We start from the raw sequence: 14724 nt of genomic DNA, 5'->3' as shown, positions 1-14724 counted from the left end.
CAGTAGTAGAGCTGATGCCTTACAGCGCCAGAGACCTGGGTTCGATCCTGACTACGGGTGCTATCCGTGCAGAGTTTCCACATTCTGCATGGGTTTTCTCTGGGTGCTCCCACCCTCCATATACGTACAGGTTGGTAGGTTAATTGGCTTCAGTAAAATTGTAAATGATCCCTAGAGTGTAGGATATGTACGGGGGGATCGCTGATCGGCACGGACTCGAAGGGCCTGTTTCTGCACTGTATGTCTAAACTAAACTAAAGGAACTCAATGGGTCGAGCAGCATCTGCGGGGAAGGAATTGTCGACCATTGACCCCTTTACCTTCACAGTTGCTGCTTGACCTCTGTCCGTTGAGTTCCTCCAGCAGTTAATTTCTTGCTCCATATTCCAGTTTCTGCCATCGCACGGGTGGAAGAGGTTAGTTTACGCGGGCATCTAAGCGCAGGAGGGAGAGAATCAAAGAGGTGGTGGAGGGAGTTGGTGACAGCAGCAAATGCTGGACAGAGGGCCTGGTGAGAAGAACCGGTAGGGGGGGGGTCTTACCCCGAAGTTCAGCTACGGGAGGCACCTGCCCGGGGAACAAGCGCTGAAGAAGTCCAGCAAGGAGAGGGACGAGGGTTCTAGAGATGGGTCTTTGTGGCCGGCTGCAGCTGGGACTGTGAAATGGGGGCAAGTGGGAAACTCTTACATATAGACTCGGTGGGCTGTTATGTACATTCTGTACCAACCGGGGATTGTGCTTATCTATGGTGATAGTCTTGTTGGGCTGAATGCAAAATAAGTATTTCACTGTACCTTGGTACACGTTTAGTTTAGTTTAGTTTATTGTCACGTGTGCAGTGAAAAGCGTGGTAGTGAAGGAACTGGTGAACCATCACTGAGATAAGAGAGGAGACATTTAGGAAGGAGTCCAATGTCTTGCTATGTTTCAAAGATGCATTGTCACTCCCCACTCTCCCCACATCTCAACACTTCTCTTCGTGCAGAGGGTTGGGAGAAGGCAGGGTGAGACATGGGCACAGATTTGGGACCATTATATATATATATGTAGCATGGAGAATATTGGGGAAGATTACAGCAATCAAGTCTGAAATGGAACTAATACTTTTCTCACTCAACCACGAGATAGAAAACATAATGGAAACCAGTTTCCCTACAAATTCCACTGATTATACGTTTTCTGGAATCACATGCGACAAAATATACACTCAGGGTTCTTATAGATGTACTTGCTGACTCAAGCGAAGTACGCGTACAGAAAGATGTTCACAGAGACAAGGATAATTGCGTTTATACAACACACCCGTGACCAGAATGGGCTCTCATGGATGTCGGTGATGTTGCGCTGTTGGTTGCCGCTGTCTCCCTCTGTATTGGTACTGCGGCAGAGGTCAGTCCACGACCGCTTCTGTCGTATCGTCCCCACTGTACCTAATGCCCAAAGAACAGAAGAATATAGTAAGTAAATAATCAGGCCACAAGACGTCAAGTCAAAAGTGTTTTATTGTCATAGGTCCCGAAACGGAACAATGAAATTCTTACTTTCAACAGCACAACAGATATGTAAATGTAGTACTCTGTAAACACCATAGTAAACAACCAATATATATATATGTGTGTGAATACACACGCACACGCACACACACGCACACACACACACGCACGCACGCACACGCGCACACACACATGCACGCACGCACGCACGTGCACACACACGCACACACACACACATGCACGCACGCGCACGCACACACACACGCACACACACACATGTACGCACGCACACACGCATGCGCACACACACGCATGCACACACACATTTTGGTTGTTTATTATGGTGTTTACAGAGTACTACATTTACATATCTGCATTTATAGATGGATACATACAAAAACACACAATATAAATATACATACATACATACTGTATAAATATATATATATATTATGTGTGTGTGTGATATATACACATATATACACATATACACACATAGTATGTATATCACCCGTATACTAGCACTATCCTACACACTAGACAATCTACAATTAACAGGAGCCAATTAACGTACGTTTTTGGAGTGTGGGAGGAAACCGGAGCAACTGGAGGAAACCCACAGGGGGAACATACAAACTCCGTACAGACAGCATCTGTAGTCGGGAGCGCACCTGGCTCTGTGATAATGTAAGGCAGCAATTCAACCGCTGGGCCACTGTGCCGCCCTATCGATGGTTCAATGGCTCAGGATCACATCTTTTGGTGAAACTGCCCAGTAAAAACCATGGTCAAGATGAGATAGGAAGGTGCAAATAACACACAGAATAAGCAACGTGCCTTCCATCCTGTAAAGTGACAAAATGTTGAAGTCCTCCTACCTTCTGTTCCATTCTCCCAGGCCTGTCCTTCAGGAGATATCTTTGGCAGGGAGATGTCTGGCTGCCTTCTGTCTCGTGGAAGAGTCCACCATGTAACACCTGTCTTCTAAGGATCAAGCATATTTAGTAATTACATTTATTGAAGATCTGGAATAATGCAGCCATCAAGTGAACACATTTTAGTACGAGGAGCATCGTTCCAATAAAAAGCAGAAAGTAAAAAACAAATGAACCGCTGGAGGAGTTAAAATGCAACAGGATAGACACAGAGTGTTGGAGTAACTTAATGGGTTAGGCAGCATCTCTGGAGTTAAAAGGATAGGTGACTTTTCGAGTTGGGACCTTTCTTCAGAATCCTAATAAATAGAATTCAGAAGAATCCCAACATGAAATGTTACTTATCTTTTATTTCTCCAGCAAGCTGCCTGAGCCGCTGAATTACTCCAGCACTTTGCGCCTGCCTTTGAACTACTGGAGGAACTTAGCAGGACAGGCGGCATCTGCGGAGGAGCCACAAGGAATGGCAGCGGCTGGAATCTTGAATGAAACACAAAGTGCTGGAGGAACTCGGTGGGTCAGACGGCATCTGTGGAGGGAAAGGAATTGTTGAGGTTTCGGGTTGCACCACTTTATGAGAGTATCCAGCAATTCTGTGGAGAACGAACCTGGGTTAATGTTTCAGATCCGTGATCGGCAAAGTGAGGAGATAAATGTGGGAAAGACAGAGAGGTGGAGAGGGAGCATCAGTGAATGGGTGCAAAGCAAAGTTGTTAGTACCAATATTTTCAGTGCCATCTAATTTGTTGACGGATCACGGCAATTAGTGAGGGGTGATCTTATAGAGGTGTATAAAATCACAAGGGGAATACATAAGGTGAATGCATTGTCTTTTACCCAGGGCTGGGGAATCATCTCAGAGGTCATATGTTTAAGGTGAGAGGGGAGCAGTTTTGGGCCCCGTATCTGAGGAAGGATGTGCTGGCGTTGGAGAGGGTCCAGAGGAGGTTCACTCGAATGATCCCAGGAATGATTGATTGGGTTAACATATGAGGAGCATTAGGCAGCACTGGGCCTGTACTCGCTGGAGTTTAGGAGGATGAGGGGTGACTTACCGAATGGTGAAAGGCCTGGATGTGGAGAGGATGTTTCCACTAGTGGCACAGCCTCAGAATAAAAGGGTGCAGCTTTAAAAAGGAGATGAGGAGGAATTTATTTCATCAGAGGGCAGTGAATCTCTGGAATTCATTGCCACATTCAAGGCCATGAATGGATATTTTTAAGAAGGCGATTGACAGATTCTTGGTTAGTGCGGGTGTCGAGGGTTTTGGGGAGAAGGCAGGAGAATGGGGTTGAGAGGGAAAGATAGATCAGCCATGAGTGAATGGCGGAGTAGACTCGATGGGCCAAATGGCCTAATCCTGCTCCTGTAACCGGTGAACATGAAGTTATGATTGGCAGATGGATGGAGATAGTAACTGCGGCTGGAGGTAATAAATGGGGAAGACAGAATGCCGTAGATGGTGGATCCTGATGATAAGGGAAGAAGGGGAGTGCAATGTAGAACCAGAGGGAAGGATGGTGGAAGATCAGGGTGGGGCAGAGGGGAAGGGAGAAGAGACATCAGGCAGGCAGAGTAGGGAGGGGTAGGTGATGAGTGGATGGAGGAGGTGGAAGGAACTGGGGAAGAGAGGCGGAGGAATGGAAGGAAAGGTGTGCACTGAATGCTGGAAGAGCAACGTTGGCTAAACAAACACATCATAAAGCAGTAGCTGGAACATACCTGGCTCTCTTTGGGAGGATCAGTCAGCAGGCTGGTTGCCACGACAACGAGCGCAGTCAGGGCGCAGAGTATGACCGCAAAGTGCAGGTAGTGAACTTTCCTCAGGATGGGCGGCCTTGGGTCGTACAGACCGCAGCGAGGCGGTGGGTAGGAAAATTCCATTATCATTCTCGCCAGTCCGATTGCCAGCCCAACCATCAGTCCCCAGAAGGCACCCTGCAAGCAAGCAGGCCGCCATTACTGACTAACACTACAACAACACTTAAAAGACATTTGTAAGTTCATAAGTTCATGTTATAGTAGCAGAATTGGGGCATTTGGCCCATCAAGGCTACTGTGCCATTCAATCATGGCTGATCAGACTTTCCCTCTCAATCCCATTCTTCTGCCTTCTCCCCATAACCCCTGACACCCTCCTTACTAATCAAGAATCTGTCAATCTCCACCTTCCATTGACGGCAATGAATTCCATAGATTCACCACCCTCTGACTAAATAAATTCCTCCTCATCTCCTATCTAAAGGTACATCCTTTTATTCTGAGGCTCTGGCCTCTGGTCCTAGACTCTCCCACTTGTGGAAACATCCCCTCCACATCCACTCTATCCAGGCCTTTCACTATTTGGTAAGTTTCAAGGAGGTCCTCCCTCATCCTTTTAAACTCCAGCGAGTACAGGCCCAATGCCACCAAAAGCTCATCATATGTTAACACAATCATCCCTAGGTTCATTCTTGAGAACCTCCTCTGGACCCTCTCCAATGCCATCCTCAGATATGGGGCCCAAAACCGCTCATGTGGTCCGACCAGCATCACTTGGACAGGTACAGGGATAGGAAAGGTTTAGAGGGATATGGGCCAAATGCGGGCAGGTGGGATTTAGTTTAGTTTAGAGATACAGCGTGGAAACATGTCCTTCAACCCACCAAGTCCGTGCCGACCAATGATCCCCGTACATCAGCACTACCTTACACACGAGGGACAATTTGCAACTCTTACCAAAGCCAATTAACCTACAAATCTGTACATCTTTGGAGTGTGGGAGGAAACCAGAGCACCTGGCGAAAACCCACACGATCACGGGGAGAATGTACCAACTCTGTACAGACAGCGCCCTTAGTCAGGATCGAACCCGGGTCTCTGGTGCTGTAAGGCAACTACTATTCCGCTGTGCCACCGTGCCACCACTAGAGGCACTAGTGTAGAAAGGGTACTTTGGTTGGCATGGTCAGGTTGGGCCGAAGGGCCTTTTTACCGGCCCACACGTCTATGGCTCTATGATTCCATGAATCTCAACATACTTACACACTCATTTGCTCTTTTCCAAAACACAGCAAGGAGAAAGACAGCGGTAACTGGAGGTGCTAAGTAGCTGGTAACCGACTGAATGTATACAAAGAGTTGCCCACTGTTGGCACTCTGTAAAATGGGGATCCAGATCAGGCTAACTGCGACCAGTATCACAGTCACAATCCTAAAGGCAAAGGACAAGGAAGAGGTGAAACATGAGTTGAATAGTTTAGTTTAGTTTAGAGACACAGCGTGGAAACATACCGTTCGGCTCATCGAGTCCACGTAGACCATCGGTTACCCGTTCACAGGTTCATTACTAGTTCTATGTTAACTCACTTTCACATCCACTCCCTACACACCAGGGACAATGGACAGAAGCCAATTAACCTGCCACTTCCCTCCAGAGATGCTGCCTGACCCGACCCACTGAGTTACTCCAGCATTTTGTGTCTATCTTTGGTGTAAACCAGCATCTGCACTTCCTTCCTACACGCTAGCCCACAAACCCGCACATCTTTGGGATGTGGGAGGAAACCGGAACACACAGGGGAAACCCATGTGGTCACAGGGAGAACGTGCAAACTCCACACAGACAGCACCTGAGGTCGGGATCAAACCCGGGTCCCTGGCACTGTGAGGCAGCATCTCTCCCAGCTGTGCCACTATGAGGGTATCAATTTTATATGGTAAATTGGACTAGAATGTTTTTTTCAAAATGAATGCCACTAGTAGCATCTCTGGTTCAACTCTACCTTCCCACCAGGAGTAGTTCTCGTTCATTGGCATCCTTCCTGATCTTCCTCCAGATGTCCAAGGTAAACAGGGTGCTGCTGCTGTTGAATATAGATGTCAGGGAGGACATGAGAGCTGCCATTATAACAGCAATCATTAGTCCTCGTAAACCTGGAATCAGGTCAAAGAGCAACAACAGTTAAAGCCAATACATCTTATTTTGCCAAACAGTTTCACTCTCCTTCCCATTCCCACAATGATTGTTCTGCCCTGGGCCTCTTCCACAGTCAGTGAGGCCACATCTAAATTGGAGGAACAGCACCTCATATTTCGCTTGGACAGCTTACAACCCTGCGGTATGGAGCGTTGATCTAATATCGTAAATGCTGCAATCCCTCTCCCCATCACTCCTCCCTTCCTCCACTATTCACATCCATGTATCCCTGTCGTTAGTACATCTTCCCCAGCCAACAATGGGCCATTGTGGGCTCCACCCTTCCTGAACTGTTGCCCGCCCAGATTTGTTCTGGCTTTTCTTTCACTTCCAGATCCCCCCACCACCTCTATCTTTCAGTCTTTAGAACGGTTCCCACCCGAAGCGTCACCTATCCCTGTTCTCCAGAGATGCTGCCTGACCCGCTGCGTTACTCCAGCATTTTCGGGCTATCTTTGGTGTAAACCAGCTTCTGCAGTTCCTTCCTACATTACTTTTTTTTAGATTTTTTTGAAAGATACAACACGAAAACAGGCCCTTCAGCCCACGGAGTCTGCGCCGACCAGCAATTTCCCCGTGCACCAGCACTATCCTACACACTTGGGACAATTTTACAAATTTACCAAAACCAATTAACCAACAAACTTGCACATCTTTGGAATGTGGGAGAAAACCGGAGCACCCGGAGGAAACCCATGCGGTCACAATGTGAACATGCAAACTCCGTATAGACAGCACCCGAGGTTGGATCAAACCCGATTCCCTACCACTGCGCCACTTAGGGGAGTGCTTCCAAAAATGAATTAAAACCAACCCATCAAAGAAAGTAGAAGGACAAGTGGACAAACACTTGGTCAGAGTATCAGATGTTGAAGAACAACTTAAAAGAGGAAAGAGAGGAGGAAAAGTGGAAGGAGGGAATTTCATAGCTCAGTACAAGAGCAACTGAAGTAATGGTCACCGATGTTGGAGCAACTAAGTCAGGAGTTAGTGGGCAGAATAGGTCGGGTAGACAGGCAATAGATAGAGTAGATAGACCGCGTGGACAACCTTTCTCCCAGAGTGGACATGTGACAGAATGAGCGGACGTAGGTTTATGGTGAGAGAAGCAAAGTATTAAGGAGACGTGTGTGGGGCAAGTTTTCAGTAAAATTCTTGATTAGTACCAGTGTCAGGTGTTAAGGGAAGGCAGGAGAATGGAGTTGAGAAGGAAAGATAGATCACCCATGATTGAATGGCAGAGTAGACTCGATGGGCCGAATGGCCGAAATCTGCTCCTTTGACATGAATTTATGAACATAAGTTTTTTTACACGGAGAGTGGTGGGTGCCTGGCACACACTGCCAGGGTTATTGGTGGTGGTAGATAGGATAATCACATTTAAGAGACTTTCAGATAGGCACATGTGCAGTATATACAGAGAATGAGGGGATTAGATCCCTTGGATGTGGGCCGAAGGGCCTGTTCCTGTGCTGCACATTAATATGTTCTCTGTTCCAAATCCTAAGTATTACATGAATATCGACAAGGGACGACAGATGGCACAATGGGCTAAGTGTTCGGCTGGCGACCGGAAGGTAGCCGGTTCGAATCCCGTCTTAGAGTGCATACTGTCGTTGTGTCCTTGGGGCTAGACACTTCACCCACCTTTGCCTGTGTGTAATGTAATGTAATTATGTGAAGCACTTTGGGGTCAATGCAAGTTGACTAAAAATGTGCTATATAAATAAGATTATTATTATTATTATTATCACATGTTATAAACTGCTTTGGAGATGTGAATGGTACTGCATAAATGTAAATTATTTATGTTAGAAAATATGATTCTTTCAATTAAATTCTTAATTCATGTGTTTCTTTCTGAAGTGGTTTCTGGAATTCATCTCAAATATTCATTGAATAATATTAAATTATTATAATAGCTAATTCTTAATAAAATGACTAATTTAATTTATTTGTTGTGACAAACAGAAATAGAAAAATGGAAAGCCGCTCGTAATTTCCCAGTATTACTTCACAATTTTCAAATGAGTAAGACAGTATGAGTTATGCATCCTGCAATTTTTGGCATGTTTGTTCTTTGTTGAAAATTTGAGTACTTTCCCGTTGTGCGAACCTGTTCATTTTGGTTTAGTTTAGTTGTTTAGTTTAGAGATACAGCGCGGAAATTGGACCTTCGGCCCACCGCGCCCGCACCGAACACGATCATCCGTACACTAGCACTCGCCTATGGATTAGGGACAATTTACAATCTTTACCAAAGCCGATTAACCTACAAACCTGCCTGTCTGTGGAGTGCGGGAGGAAACCTGAGCATCTGGGGAAAACCCACGCAGTCACAGGGGAGACAGCACCTGTAGTCACGATGGAACCGGGGTTTAGCCTGACGTTGTAAGGCAGCAACTCTACTGCTGCGCCACTGAGCTACCCTCCTCCGCAGTTTGATTTTTGCCCTTTTACCCGTTCTTTAGCCGTCTCTTGTAACATATCCTTTCATTGCTCAGATCCAAATCTACTGCGCCACCATGCTGCCCTGAATTTGTAATCATTGATTTCTTCAAGAACATGAACACTGTATAAATGAAATACAAGTTACCATCGGGCATGAGTTCAATCACGAGCTTGGGGAAAGCGATGTTAGAACAGCCCACTTTGGTGCCACACACTTTCAAACATTCCTCGGGGTCTACGCATGCAACAGCATCTGTGGATGAAGGAATAGGAATAATATTACTGATATTGCCCAATAAATCGTTAATGAGAGTGTACTCCTTTGGGTGAAAGATTTACATTCAGGGTATAATGGTACTTGAACATAAAGCATAGAACTGTCGAGCATAGGAACAGGCCCTTCAGCCCACAATGTTCGTGCCAACCATGATGCCGAGATAGACTCATCTCTGCCTGCACATGATCCATATCCATCCATTCCCTGCATATCTAAAATCCTCTCAAACACAACAATCATGTCTGCCTCGACTACCATCCCTGGCAGCTTTGCTCCTTTCAAGTTAAAATTATGCCTGTGACATTTCTGCCCTGGGAAAAAGATTCTGACAGCCCACCCTATAATGCCTCTCAGAATTTTATATACTTCTATCAGTTCTCCCCACAGCCTCAGGCAAAACAATACAACTTCTCCGTGCAGTCTAACCTCTCTGTGTAGCTAATATCACCTAAACCATGCATCATACTGGTAACGATACACAAAGTGTCAGGTAGCATCTCTGGAGAAAAAGAATGGGTGACGTTTTGTGTCAGGACCCTGAAGAATTACTGATGGAAATATGTAAAAGTACATAAAATTATGAGTGGCATAGATAGGGTAGACAGTCAGAACCTTTTTCCCAGGATGGAGATATAAAATACTAGAGGGCATGGCATCGAAGTGAGAGGGGCAAAGTTTAAGGGAGATGTGCTGGACAAGTTTTGTTTTACACAGAGAATGGTAGGTGCCTGGAACATGCCCGGGGGTGGTAGTTGAGGCAGATATGATAGTGGCGTTGGAGAGACAGTAGTACTTTATTGTCACATGCACAGAGGTACAGTGAAATTTGGTTTTTGCACACGATTCAGTAAAATCTTAGTATACATGAGCACAATCATATCTAAGTACAAGAGTGTAAGAATACTAGATTACATTGAGGCAGTGCACAAGATTGGATAAGCATATAGATATGTAGGGAATGGAGGGATATGGATTAGTTTAGTTTGGAGATACAGCATGGTATGGAGCCTTTCGGCCCATTTAGTCTGCCCTGACCATCGATCACCTGTTCACACTCGTTCTATGTTATTCTGTTGTCTCAACCACTTTCTACAGGTTATGGCCAATTAACCTACACAATCTGGGAGACCAGGGCATCGGAGATGTCCTCATTCTTTAGGAAACGGGCGTTCCCCATTTCCATTATAGATGAGGCTCTCTCTAGGGTCTCCTCGATATCCCGCAGCTCCGCTCTTGCTCACCCTCTCCCCATTCGTAACAAGGACAGAGTCCCCCTTGTCCTCACCTTCCACCCCACCAGCCGCCGCATACAATATATAATCCTCCAACATATTCGCCACCTCCAACGAGATCCCACTACTGGCCACATCTTCCCTTCTCCACCCCTTTCTGCTTTCTGCAGAGACCGTGCCCTCCGTAACTACCTGATCAACTCGTCCCTTCCCACCCTTCCCACCCCCTCCCCAGGTACTTTCCCCTGCAACCGCAGGAGATGCAACACCTGTCTCTTTACCTCCCCCCTCGACTCCATCTAAGGACCCCGACAGTCTTTTCAGCTGAGGCAGAGGATCACTTGCATCTCATCTACTGAATCCGCTGTTCCAGGTGTCAACTCCTGTACATCGGCGAGACCAAGCTCAGGCTCGGCGATCGTTTCGATGAACACCTCCGCTCAGTCCACCTTAACCTACCTGACCTCCCGGTTGCTCAGCACTTTAACTCCCCTCCCATTCCCAATCTGACCTTTCTGTCCTAGGCCTCCTCCATTGTCAGAGTGAGGCCCACCGCAAATTGGGGGAACAACAACTCATATTTCACTTGGGTAGCTTACACCCCAGCAGTATGAACATTGACTTCTCTAACTTCAAATAGCCCTTGCTTTCCCTCTCTCTCCATCCCCAGTTCTCCTGCCAGTCTTACTGTCTCTGACTGCATTCTATCTTTGCCCACTCCCCTGACATTAATCTGAATAAGGGTCTCGACCCGAAACGTCACCCATTCTTTCTCTCCAGAGATGCTACCTGTCCCGCTGAGTTACTCCAGCATTTTGTGGTATACCTTCAATCAAAGAGACATTTCCGTACAGGAATGAGGGGATGCTACGTTGTTGGAAGTGCAGGCTTTTAGTTAAGACAATGAAATATGGTTTAAACTGCCCACTCGGGCGTCTGTCAAAGACCCCAACATACTCCAAAACCAATGTTAATTTCTCAAAAAATACCTCAAGCAGATTGCATTAACTTTCTTACAACTCATTTTGAATGGATGAATTCTCTGCTCTACTCTCAACCACACTATCCTTAAATAATTCTCTACTTTATATCAAAGAAGAAATAATCATCTGGAGGGCAATGGAAAATTATGACAAAGTTTCCTCAACAAATTTGAAGATTAGCGATCAACATTTATCATTATGGGTATATAATTTAATGTATCCTACTCAAAGGAGATTATATGTTAGGCAGTGAAAGAAAGCAAGTTCCTTCAAATTGAATTATTTCATAACATCATTTACATAAAGACAAGCATTGGAAATATTTTGATGTTATTATGTGCTTTACACTGTAAAAATGATCTGCCAAAAAGCTGTTAGTCATGAAAGTAGCAGGTTCAGACTGTTCCAAATTCCCACAGGAATGTTCTCCCCAATATCAGTCGCACATCAGGCACTGATTTACTGATGACTTCATTTCCAGGTGAGTCAAATGAATCCTAACCAAAACTGAAGCAAAGGATGCCAAGAGCTTCCAAGAACTATTTTTGTCAGGGAAACATTGCTCAAGGCACAGTGGTGATAGTGTTAATGATTGTTCTCAGCGACTATCTTTGAGATCCAGAGATCCGGGTTCAATCCTGACCATGGGTGTTGTCTGTGTGGAGTTTGCACGTTCTCCCCCTGCAACCATGTGGGTTTCCTAAGGGTGCCCCAGTTTCCTCCCACAACCCAAAGATGTGAGGGTTTGCAAGGAGGCACAGGGGGCACAGTGGGTAGAGTTGCTGCCTTGCAGTGCCAGTGACCCAGGTTCGATCCTGATCTTGGGTGCTGTCTGTGTGGAATTTACATTTTCTCCCTATGAATGCATGGGTTCCCTCCACGCGCTTCCATTTCCCCCCACATCCTAAAGCCATGCGGGTTTGTAGATTAACTGGCCCTCTGTAAAATTGCCCCTATGCCACAGAGCAGATGAGAAATTGGAATAACAGAACAAATGCGAGCCGGTGATCGACGGTCTGTGTGGACTCCATGGGCCGAAGGGCCTGTTTCCATGCTGTATCTCAATCAATCAAGCAATTCTCTAATGGACATTAATATTTATTATATTTATCGGGGATACTGCCTGACCCACTGAGTTACTTCAGTATTTTGTGTCTTTCCTTGGTAAACCAGCATCTGTAGCCTCAGAGGGCGGTGGAGGCAGGTTCTCTGGATGCTTTCAAGAGAGAGCTAGATAGGGCTCTTAAAAATAGCAGAGTCAGGGGATATGGGGAGAAGGCAGGAACGGGGTACTGATTGGAGATGATCAGCCATGATCACATTGAATGGCGGTGCTGGCTCGCAGGGCCAAATGGCTCCTCCTGCACATATTGTCTATTGTCTATTGTAGTTCACTTGTTTCTAAATGAAACCCAAAACTGATATTTCCATAGCGATGATTAATCTTGATGTTCCAGATTTCCTCAAGGAGGCATTGTCTCAAAGGAATGGGGGGGGGGGGGGGGGGGGGGGGGGGTGAGTAGGAAGGAACTGCAGGTATTGGTTTACACTGAAGATAGACACAAAATACTGGAGTAACGCAGCGGGACAGGCAGCATCTCCAGAGAGAAGGAACGGATGATGTTTCAGTTCGAGACCCTTCTTCAGACTGACGAGGGGCATGTGGATAGGTTGAGACGAGATGTTCAGAGAAAGCTCAAAGTTGCGTAGATTCTTACTGCTTCATCTATCATGAAAACAAGCTGCAAAACGTATTGTACTTGTAATTCATTTCAATTTATTGTACTTACAATAGCCTCACCTCAACCACAACATTAGTAATTTGGCTATTTCTGATAGAATTGCAAAGCTCTTTAACATGCTGCATGTTATGAGTCAAAAGCACATATTGTCCTATAAACAATGGAACAATTAAATTCTTACTTGTAAACATTGAAAATAGGTGCAGGAGGAGGCCATTTGGGCCTCGACTCTGCACTGTAGCACCTTAACAGGCCGGTAAACACAATACACAAGATAAAAATAATAATGAAAAAGGATTCAATGATTATAATCATAATACTTGTGCCAAATAAACAAAATGCATAGTACAACCAAAGACACAGTCCATGGAAATTCCTAGTTGCTGCCATTAGTGCTGGGTAGTGTTCAAGAGCCTGATAGTTGCTGGGAAGAAGCTGTACGTGAACCTGGTGATAGACATCGCATACAGCAAATAATCCTCCAACATTTTTGCCATGTCCAACGGGATCCCACTACTGGCCACATCTTCCCATCTCCACCCCTATCTGCTTGAGTAATCGCCCAAAGAGTCGTACCTTTTTCTGGTCACCGCTGGATTTTCAACATTTTGAACATTTTCAGCGACCTGCTGCGACTATGATGGGTGCCGGCAAGTCACAGAAAAAAATCGCCTAAGTGGGAGAGGCCCTTAATTCTCCTCAATCTTTTATGGGAGAAGCGTTAATGAGTTTTCTTTTGTTATTGCATCAATGTGCTGGGCCCAGGACAGATCTTCAGAGTTATGCACACCAGGAATTTGAGATTGTTGACTTTCTCCACCACCATCCCTTATCTAAACAACAGCAATCCTCCTTCTGCGGTAATGTAACCTCTGATTAACACTGACTAATGCCATGACTCCGACAAAGATATTATACCCATAACTGCAAATTAAGCTACACGGACACTATTGATCGACATATGATAGGGCAACAAACTATTAATAAATCTTGGTAATCTTTACATTAAATCGCGGGATTAATTTTTAATTTAATATCAAAGGATATTCAAAGGCATTTTATCTTTATCTATTTATTTATTTATTTATTTATTTATTTATTTGATTCTTTATTTCGAACAGAATAAAAGAATAAAAAGCAAGTGTGAAACAGCATACAAAAAAACAAAACAAGAATATTTATAAAGTGTCCTAAACAATATCTATAAATAATTGAAATCGTATGTGTCCAAAAAGGAGCAGGAAGAAGCCAAAGCTTATTAATTCCCACCCCTTATTCAACTGCTTATAATTATCTTATACAAATTTAGAAGTTATATGTACACCATATGTACATCAGCAGCTATATGTACACCAAATTATTTACATTTATACACTAATCAAATATTTACAAAGCCATACAAAAAAGAGAGAAAAAAAATAAAAAAGAAAAGAAAAAACCCTCATATACTATAATCTTAGTCATATATATACATCACATAATTAATTTAATATCAAAGGATATCAAAGGTCTTTTGCTTTCATTTTTACTCAAATTGGCATGCGCATTTTAGAGTAGCTAGTAATTCTGAAATATTTATTCATCTTTAGTTTAGTTTAGTTTAGTTTAGAGATACAGCATGGAAACAGGCCCTTCAGCCCACTAAGTCCATG

General features: G+C 44.8%; 1 protein-coding gene across 1 annotated transcript in view; it reads right to left on the bottom strand.

Moving 5' to 3' along the window:
- Positions 1-223: 223 nt before the first annotated feature.
- slc5a10 (solute carrier family 5 member 10) overlaps positions 224-14724 on the bottom strand; it is a 90008-nt gene continuing 75507 nt past the window's right edge. The window contains exons 10-15 of the mRNA XM_055651680.1: positions 8984-9091; positions 6194-6344; positions 5454-5622; positions 4152-4367; positions 2372-2477; positions 224-1430 (exon numbers count right to left, since the gene is read on the bottom strand). Coding sequence (XP_055507655.1) covers positions 1237-1430; positions 2372-2477; positions 4152-4367; positions 5454-5622; positions 6194-6344; positions 8984-9091 — 944 coding nt within the window. The 3' untranslated portion in view covers positions 224-1236. The remainder of the gene's footprint in view (positions 1431-2371; positions 2478-4151; positions 4368-5453; positions 5623-6193; positions 6345-8983; positions 9092-14724) is intronic.

The sequence above is a fragment of the Leucoraja erinacea genome, chromosome 20, assembly GCF_028641065.1.
Source record: "Leucoraja erinacea ecotype New England chromosome 20, Leri_hhj_1, whole genome shotgun sequence".
Classification (NCBI taxonomy): domain Eukaryota; kingdom Metazoa; phylum Chordata; class Chondrichthyes; order Rajiformes; family Rajidae; genus Leucoraja; species Leucoraja erinaceus.
The sequence above is the reverse complement of the archived record's forward strand: the minus strand, read 5'-3'. Positions and strand labels throughout refer to the sequence as shown.